The sequence below is a fragment of the Momordica charantia genome (genome assembly GCF_013281855.1).
Source record: "Momordica charantia cultivar OHB3-1 chromosome 11 unlocalized genomic scaffold, Mcharantia_2.0 BLBB01000011.1, whole genome shotgun sequence".
NCBI lineage: Eukaryota > Viridiplantae > Streptophyta > Magnoliopsida > Cucurbitales > Cucurbitaceae > Momordica > Momordica charantia.
The window spans coordinates 17,436,428-17,446,395 of record NW_028275159.1 but is presented as its reverse complement, the minus strand read 5'-3'; the positions used below and the strand labels follow the sequence as shown (position 1 = coordinate 17,446,395).

General features: G+C 40.8%; 2 protein-coding genes across 2 annotated transcripts; both read left to right on the top strand.

Annotated features, from left to right (window-relative positions):
* On the top strand, positions 1 to 2,108 carry LOC111025031 (uncharacterized). The gene is made up of 2 exons (XM_022302884.2): positions 1 to 359; positions 1,366 to 2,108. The coding sequence occupies exons 1-2, from the start codon at positions 32 to 34 to the stop codon at positions 1,974 to 1,976; spliced, it is 939 nt and encodes a 312-aa protein (XP_022158576.1). The 5' UTR covers positions 1 to 31; the 3' UTR covers positions 1,977 to 2,108.
* Positions 2,109 to 5,651: 3,543 nt separating this feature from the next.
* On the top strand, positions 5,652 to 6,143 carry LOC148208231 (uncharacterized). Its single transcript, XM_088120159.1, has 2 exons — positions 5,652 to 5,815; positions 5,927 to 6,143. Exons 1-2 carry the CDS (start codon positions 5,652 to 5,654, stop codon positions 6,141 to 6,143), a joined length of 381 nt encoding a protein of 126 aa, XP_087976285.1.
* The last annotated feature ends 3,825 nt before the right edge of the window (positions 6,144 to 9,968 follow it).

The window sequence follows — 9,968 nt, the reverse complement described above, 5'->3', positions numbered from 1 at the left end:
TCTTGGCTTTGTCTTTTGTGGTCCGGCTTTGATGTGCTATCTGAAGGTGGCGAACCAGGGCGGCGGCGCCGGTGGGTATCAACCCTACACGGCGGACCAAACCGGCGGAGAAGTGCCGGAGGCGATGTTCTCGGTGGGGTACAGCCAGTCCGGGGAGTTACTGGCGATGGTGTCGGCTCTGACACATGTCATTTCCGGCGATAGAGGCGGCGCTCCGCCGCCTCCGGTAACGTCGGGAGTGAAGAAAAGAGAACGAGAAGAAGAAACTGGAAGCGGCATTGGAAGGGGCTATCGAGGTGGGATTGTGGATTTCAGAGCAATACAATTACAGCCTCATCCACCGCCATCTCCCCCAATTTGTTAGTTTCTAATTTCTCATTATCTATTTCCTTCTATACCTTGCGTTTATGCTGTTATTTTCAAATTTTCACTCAAAACCATTTCGTTTTTAATTTTATCTATTCAAAAAATAGAAAATATTAAGGTTCTACGCCTGGAGACCTATTTAAAAACAAAATTTTGTTTAACAAGAAAAATGTAAAAAATAGGAATTTTTAAAAAAGTCACCGAATCTTAATTTTTTAACCGTAGTCAGGACAAGAATTAATCCCCAAACAAAGTATTTTTCATATGTAAGTATAATAAATGTAAAATTGGTTCTCATTAAATATGACCTAAATATTTTTTCTAAAAATTATAATTATTTTTTCATGGTTTATTCGATATTCTCTTTCATTCTCAAAGCTCCATGCGCAGAACTTTGATTCTTAGTTTATTTGAAAACTATATCTTTAGTTTAATTTTAAAAACAAAAAATTAAAAAAATAAATAGCCATGATGTAAATTTAGACTTAATTTTAGTTTAGTTTTTGAACTTCTAGGACTTCAATTTCATCTCGGTTAAATTTTAAATATAAATATGGTCAGTAAATTACTTTTCAATCACTCAAATATCTATTTTTTTTTTCACTTTTTACTCAATTTTATATTTTTGTGGGATCTATCATTAATTCATTTATACATAAATAGAAAAAGTGTCCTTATAGCATGTGAAATTTAAATAAATTAGATTAAGTTAAAAATTTTAATATAAGAATCTTAGTTTTAAAAAACAAAATTGAAACTAAGTTAAAAATTGTAAAAGACAAAACTGAATATTTTAGAATTAAAAGAACGTAATTGAAACTATTCTAAAGTTCTAAACCAACAAATTCATAATTCTAACACTGTTTCTTCCGACCAAAATTGGAAGGGGATGGAACAGTGGCCGCACATTGTTTTTCCTCTTTGTTTTCATTAAATTAAATTGACAAAAAGGGGACAAATTTTCTGTTGCTAAAAGAAACATTCCAATTTTTTGGACAGTAATAAAAGAGGAAGCTTCGAGCAGCAGCAACATTATCGCCAGCGCGGCGGCGGTGACGGCGGTCGCAGCAACGGAAGCAATTTCCGGCGAAGAAAGACGAAGAAGATACAGAGGAGTGAGGCAGAGGCCGTGGGGGAAATGGGCGGCGGAGATTCGGGACCCACAGAAGGCGGCCAGAGTCTGGCTCGGCACCTTCGACACGGCGGAGGCGGCGGCAAGAGCCTACGACGCCGCCGCCTTGAGATTCCGCGGAAGCAAAGCCAAGCTCAACTTCCCGGAATTCGTCACCGCCCTCCCACCTTCTCCGGCGCCGCCGCCTCCGCAGCCGCCGTCGTTCCCCTCCCAAGATTCCCTTGGCAACTATCTTCAATATTCTCAGTTGGTTCAGAACTCCGGCGAAATACTCTATAATTCGCCATTGGCCTCATTTCAATCCACGTTCGTGCCTCAGTCTAATTCGCTGATTGGTCCTTCTGGTGTTCCGAATTTTCCTCCGCCGCAGCTCAGATATTTACGGCCACCAGGGAATCAGAATCAGGGCGGCGGCGCCGGCGGGGATTTTTCGCTGCCATCACGGACGGAATTCGGCTATCCTCCGGCGTCCGGTTGACATCATTATTATTTTATTTCTCGTCATGTAGTTTCTGATTTTTGTTTTGTTTGTTTTTTTTTTCCTCTTTTCATTTTATTACTGCATTGTAGAAAACTTGGGTAAAAATACCAACATCACCTTAGCTCTAAACTAAGGTCACCAATTCAAATTCCCACCTCATTTATCTACGTAAAAATAGTTACAGAGAAGATGCTGAATTTGGTAATATGACAAATGTCAAATACAGAGTAAAAGAAATGCAAAGATGCTGAATTTGGTAATATGACAAATGTCAAATACAGAGTAAAAGAAATGCAAAGAGTTGTTAAGTCTGAACTTCTTGAATACGTAGAGTTAAAATAGTTAAAGGGGAGATCATGAACATACGGCAAATGTCAAACGCAGAGTTAAAGAAACATAAAAAACGTGTTTGGGGCAAAGAGTTTTAAAGTCTGAACTTCTTGAATCTAGAGGGTAAAAATAGTTAAAGGGGAGATCATGAATTTGAACATACGGCAAATGTCAAACACGGAATCAAAAAAACATAAAAGAGTGTTTAGGGCAATGAGCTGTTGAGTCTCAACTTCTTGAATCTGGAGTTGTTTAACATAAGGAGAAATTTGAAGAGTTAATTAATTTGTAGTTGTTTAGTCCGTGTTTGAGCGCAGAATTATTAAACTTGGAGTTTTGATATCTGTATTTGTGATAAGGGTTTATGAAGTCTGGAGTCATGTAAACAGATTTTTTTGTTACAATTGTACATTATAGTTAGATTCAATGATTTTTTCAAATTGAGATTTTTGATAAGATAATTTTTTTTAATATTTCAAAGGAAAATGCAACACTTTTATTTAATATTTAAAAAAACATAAATAAATCAAAAAAAGTAAATTTTTTTTGTTATATACATACATACATACATATACATACATATATAATTCAAAAGAAAAACGCAACACTTTTATATATATTTATAATTCATCAATTATTAAGGTTATATATATATAATTTTTTTTTAATATTTCAAAGGAAAAACACCACACTTTTATTTAATATTTAAAAAAACACAAATAAATCAAAAAAGTAATTTTTTTTGTTATATATATATATATATATATATATATATATATAATTAAAAAAATTATTCTAACTAATTTAAAAATTAAACACTTTATTTAATATAATTAATTTAAATTAAATATCATTTATTTTGCTACTTTTATTTAAATAATTATTGCCATTTATATTTTTGCTACTTTGAATATTACTAATTTTTAAATTAAGTATATTATTTTACTTTAATATTTGTTAGCTTAATATTATATATAATATGAATGGAAAATAAACTAGTATTCCTATTTTAAAATCAAACTTTGAAAATTATATAATTTTTGTAACTACCAATTATTTAAATATGGATAAAAGATGACAATAATTAAAAGAACATAACTTTTTCATCCCTAAATTAAGATTAAATTTAACTATTTGATTAACTGAATTGAATAGTTCAAATTTATAAAAGAAATTTAATTATTTAAATTTACCATTTTCAAAATTCATTTTATATCAAGACATAACTATAGGGAGATAAAATTGAATTATAATTCATATAAATATATTTTTTTAATTAAAAAATTATAAATATTCGTAATTATAAAAAACAATTGTATATATCTATAAATTCTAAAAACTTTCATATCATAATAGAAAAAATTTCGAAATTTATAATTGGGAGTGTAGGAAAAGTTGAAATCGAAGCAATTCATTTGTAAAGAAAAATTGAAACAACTAAATAAAAAATGATAAATAATCCATAATAAAAATAAGAGATAGAAAAGTAATGAAAATTGAAAAGTAGTAAAAAATAGATGGATAGAGAGAAAAATGAGTGGAGAATGAGTCAAGAAAATAGATATGAAAGGTGTAGAGCCAACTTGAAGAAAGAGATAAGAGATAGCCAAAGCGAACATAACTCAGCGGTAATTGGCATATATCTCCAATCGAGATGTTGTGAGTTCGATCTCTCACCCCCATATGTTGTAAAAAAATGAAAGAAATAAAGTACGAAATTTTGGGGGATTTGAATAGTAAACATGTTTTTTAAGTCCTCGTGGAGGACGCTTATTGGTGTTCAAGAAATTATCCCAGGTCCACCTCGAACCTGCCAAGGAGGTCGGGTTCGCCCATTAGAAAAAGGCTAAGTATACATGCCGAAGTTCGACCTGATTGGGGTTCGATCTGCTCGGAACCCGACAGGTCAGACATGAGAAAAAGATATGTAACCGCCGGTAGTGAGTACTGTCGGATCCACCACCTATAAATAGAGGGCCTCATTTTACGCTCAGGTATCGAATCTCATCTCGAACCTTATATTGTGCCCGACCTACACTTACTTGAGCGTCAGAGAGTTTACCCTCTTGTGCAGGTTCACTCTTGGGTTCAGGTCGATCCTGGGACCGGGTTCGAGCTTGGTTCGTAAAACAGCGTTGTGCAAACCTTTGCATAAACCTTTGCATCTACATTGACGGATCTTCCAATGAGAGAGGGTGTGGAGCAGGAATCCTCTTGCTCGCACCGAGTGGCATGCGGTTCGAGTATGCCCTGCAGTTCAACTTTCAGACTTCAAACAATGAGGCCGAGTACGAAGCACTTTTGGCAGGTCTACGCGTTGCCAAAGGACTGGGGGCCATCAATATCAAGGTCTTTAGTGACTCCCAGTTGGTCGTAAATCAGATTAAGGAGGAGTATTAAACAAAAGACCCCCGGATGGAAAAATATTTAAGTAAAGTCAGATCGCACCTCGCCTAGTTCAAGACTTACGAGGTAAATCAAGTTCCAAGATCAGAAAATTCCAATGCAGATGCCTTAGCCAAATTGGCATCAGCATATGAGACCGACCTGGCCAGATCGGTCCCGGTTGAGATCTTGGACAATCCTTCAATCTTGGAGCCAGATGTGATGGAGGTTGACACTCCAGCACCCTCGTGGATGGATCCAATCGTTGAGTTTATCAAAGGAAACCCGCCGCAAGATTCAAAGGAATAAAAGAAGATGGCGCGAAAAGCAGCTCGGTTCATACTCCGAGATGGAGCGTTGTATCGACGAGGATTTTCCCGGCCTCTCCTTAAGTGTGTAACTCCAGAAGATGGGAATTACATCATCAGAGAAATCCACGAAGGAGTATGCGGCAACCATTCAGGAGCCAGGTCGTTATCGGCCAAGGTGGTCCGACAAGGCTATTACTGGCCCACCGTTGATCAGGATGCCAAGCAGTTTGTGAAAGCCTGCGATAACTGCCAGCGCTTTGCAAACATTATCCATCAGCCTCCAGAGCTGCTCACCCCCATCTCGGCCCCGTGGCCATTCGCACAATGGGGAGTTGATATCATAGGTCCCTTTCTTCTTGGCAAAGGGCAAACCAAGTTCGCCGTTGTCTCTGTGGATTACTTCACCAAGTGGGCCGAAGCCGAGGCGCTCTCTCACATCACGGAGTCTGGAGTCACATCTTTCATATGGACAAACATTGTAAAACGCTATTGTGACAGACAACGGAAAACAATTCGACAATGCAAAGTTCAAGGACTTCTGCAAGAAGTTGGGCATAAGTCATCTCAGTTCGTCACCTGCGCATCCGAAAGCAAATGGGCAGGTTGAGGCGATTAACAAAATTATAAAACGAGGACTCAAGCTGAGATGGACTCCAAAAAGGGAAGATGGGCCGAGGAGCTACCCGAAGTATTGTGGTCATATCGGACCACCCCTAGGGAGTCGACTGGCAAAACTCCGTTCTCACTGGCTTTTGGCTCTGAAGCTGTTGTCCCAGTAGAGATCGGCATGCCAACAGATAGGGTAGAGCAGTACGAGCCAACAAGGAACGAGGAAGAGCTACTCCTTAACCTTGATTTATTAGAAGAAAAAAGGGAAATGGCTCAGCTACGATTAACTGAGTATCAAAATAGAATTTCCAGGCATTACAATGCTCGAGTTCGACCTCGAAGCTTTCAAATTGGGCATTTGGTCTTAAGCAAGATTCAGAGTCATGTGGGCACCCTTGACCCAAGTTGGGAAAGACCGTTCGAGGTTAAAGGCATAGTCCGACCTGGAACGTGCATGCTGGCCGATCTGGAAGGAAACGTGCTTGCGCATCCGTGGAACGCAGAGCACTTAAAGCGCTATTATCCTTGAAATGTCAAAATGGTCCCAAAATGGACTTGTAAAATTTTCAAGGGGCGTTACTTTTAATAAACGGAGTTATTTAATTTCATGACTATAGGTTCGATCAGAAATTAAATGGCGGCCACGGACTCCCATGACTTATAAACCGGCAAGGTAAGTGTAAAAATTGATCAAATTCAATCTTCAAAACCCACGGGTTCGAGGTGCGATGTAAAAATCAATTGCGAACGAAAATTCAATCCTTTGAACGCTTTAGTTAAAAGGTGCGATGTGGAAGGTTCAAGAAATTCGAACCTCTAAACCCACGGGTTCGAGGTGCGACGTGAATATTAATTATGGACTCAAAATTTAACCCTTTGAACGTTCAAGTTAAAGGTGCGATGTTAAAAGTTCAATCTTTTGGACTTCCGAGTTCGAAGAGAAATATTAAAGACCAGAAAAGGAAACTCTCAAATTCAAACCTTAAAAAACAAACACAAGTAAAAGGGGCGATGTGAAAAGAGTTCCTCCCAAACTCAATCCTTTAAGCTTACGAGTTAGAGGTGCGAGTTCAAATTATGCATATAGGAGTTCGAATTTACAAAAGCAAGTCCAAAAGTTTAAGGAAAAAGCAGTAAAAGAAAAGACAGAGTTTGGGGTACAGAAGTGGAGAAACGAAGATTTCATTGATTAATGGACAGAGCCAAGGCTTGTATACCTTGCAGCTCTGCCCAAAGACTTACAAAAAAAAAAAAAGAAAAAAAAAACAACAACAATACAAGAAGCCTCAGCTACTCCCGAGGTGAGAAGACAGCTCGCCTTGGGAACCCAGAAGGTTCATCTCCTGATATCCGTCCTACTCTGAGGGGACCTCCTTCTGTGTAGTGCCGACATCAGCTAGCTCCTGACCTGGAGCGCCTTCATCTTCCATGTCGGAGTAGTCAGAGTCCAGCTCCCTGAAATACTTCTCCACCAACGACTGGGGGCCTGGAGTGTTGTTGGGCCTAGAGGCCCACTTTTCAGCGTACTTTCTCTTCAGATCACTGAGGTCGATCTGAAGAGCAGACATATCGGCAACGATGCCCTTCATCAAGAACTTGAAGCCCGCATCGCTGAAGTCCTTGGCGAACCCATCGAAGTCTGGGTGCTGCCTGAAAGCCTCCTCTAAAAGCGTTCCGTTGGTGAGGCGCTCCTTTGCCTCCTTGAGCTCGGCAGTAAGACACCCTAGCAAAGCATCCTTCTCTTCAAGGACTTGAGCCAGGTTGTCCTTCTCCTTAAGAAGTTGGAACTTCTCCTTTTCCAGCCCTTTAGTGATGGCATGGGCTGCTCGGAGGTGGGCCTTGTGTTTCTCACCCTCTTTCTTCAGAAGCTCGGTCTTGGCCTCCACTTCGACCCTCAAAATTTTCACCTCGCCCCGGGCCTTCAACAGTTCGCCCTTCAGCGTGGTGGCAGCCTCTAAGGCAGTAGAGGAGTTCTCTCTCACCTTCGCTGCCAAAGCCTCCCTTCCATCCAGTTCGGCCTTGATCATAACCGCTGAATGAATGGAAGCAATGAACGTCTGCAAAGACCAAGCACACGATAGTTAGACCGAACTATAAGTTGTAAAAATAAAAGCAGATATAGAAGCAGGTCTCACCTCGGCGACGTGGTCAATGGTCCTTTGCAGCACGGACCCAGGATCACTTACAAATTTAGACGCTCTCCTAAGGCAGCAGTCCAAGCATGCAGCCGAGATGCGGGACACCTGGTCCTTCACCCCGGAGCTCGACGGTTCTATTCTGAACCGCATCCTCACGTCGGACGTTCCCCCATCTGAGCTTCGGGGTCGTCCACCAAGTCAGCATGGCTCGTGGGCAGGGGCCCACGAGGTCCAACCTCCGAGGAGGAGGTGTTCTTCTTCTTCTTCTGTCTCCTTTTCAAAGGAAACTCTCCCCTTACCTCGTTCAAGGGAGATATGTCTAGCGCCTCGGGCTCGTCCCTTGAGCGCTTTTCTCTGGAGTGCTCCCCAGTAGAGTCCAACTCGAGCACTGGAGTTGGAACTTCAGAAGACGGTTCAACCTTGTCCTGAACCGCAGGTCGAGCCACAACAGGGGTTGCAGGCTCTGTACCCTCCACGGACTTAAGGGCGTGAGCACGGCCCTTGGACTTGCGCTTCAAGCTGCCAGTGAACCCGCACACCATTGCTGCAAAGCAGTTAAAACAAAATATTAGAAATAAAAATTGAAATATAAACTTGAAGTAAGGCCGAGCTCGACTTACCGAGCTCAGAGTTTGGCCTCGAAGCTTCAATCGGACGCACCAAGGGGTTGTAATCTAACAACTCAGATTCTAGGAGCAGCTTGTCAGTCACCAAGGTTCCGATCTTCCGGCCCCTTGGGAAGTGATCCTTGTAATACTTGAGCGTGTCGAAGGAGGCTTGAACGAGCTCGGGAATCGGTTTGATTGATACTGCACAAGGCAAACGAAGGTTCGAGTTAGATGTGAAAAGCAAAAAGTCAAAAGGATTAGAGCTACATAAAAAAAAGAAGCAAGAACGACTCCATACCGAAGTTCCCAAACCTAGTGGGAACGTCAAAGAAGGGACAACCTGACTCGTCCTTTGCCAGCCATTCCCTAGAGGCAAAGAACCACTTCCCCACCCATCCGTTGATGGAGGTCGGCCCTTTGACTATACCACCCGCGCCTTTCCTTGCGCACATATAATACCGACTTGGCTTCTTAACTATTTTCTTGGCTTCGAAGCACCCAAGAAACTGCTCGACACTTATCAGTTCGACCTCGTCCTCGTCGCGAGCTCGTAACCAAAAAAGGATGGCCAAAGCAAAAATGACACCCCATCCGTTGGGGGCCACTTGGGCAGGTGCCAGTCCAGTTCGGTTTAAGAACTCCTGGGCAAAAGGATGAAGGGGAAGTCTGAGGCCGTACTCAAACATTTTTAAATAAAGAGTGATCCATCCCTCTAGGGGATTGTCAGCTCTTTCCCCTTCCTCTGGGATTCTAAGGAGGATGTCATTGGGAATACTAAACCCCCTACGGAGGGGTCCTAGGTAGTGTTCAGGTATCTTCGAAGGGTATTCCAAGCCCATGCCCGAGGTGGAAGTGTCACTATCCTTCCCATCATCAGAAAACCTAAAATTTTTTATCTCTTCCAGTTCGGACTCTAACCTAAGAGCTAAGTCCTCCCCAGAGTCACTAGGTTTTTGGGGCGAACTGCTTATAGTTCGACCTGCACTACCTATGTAACGCCCCAGGAATTTGACCATTTCCAAACAGGGACCGTTACTAAGCCTACCTAAAATTTTCACATAAACAAGAGAATTTTCTTCACAACAATACTAAGCAATAAAACTACCGCGCTTCTCTTGCGCTACTCTGATTTTCAACACTCACGAGAGCTTGAACAATTAGAACAACACCACTAAAGATTTAAGAGAAACTCACATCCTATACAGATAAACCATTAAATACCGACTTCACATCAACCAAACCCTTCAAGGAAACCTCTACTAACTATAAACCATCCACCAAATGAATATTAACACCTCGAATGACAATGAAGCAAAACTAATTCAAGTACGATCAACTTAAACAAATGTATTCATAAATATCCTAAGTAGGTTACAATCCCGTAGTTCAAGAAGCTAACCAAAATTAATGCTTTAAAAAGAGTAATGAATCGGCAACCTTACAACATCCTTTAGACCATAAAACTAAACAAGACCAACCGCTAACAACTCAACTATACGATTAAATAGCCACAACTATCCTAACTAAAAGAAATTAATTGCACGCAGCATAGCTAATGGTCTTTCCAATCAAGCCTCCTCCTCGCCATCACCATCCCAAGAGCTAGCT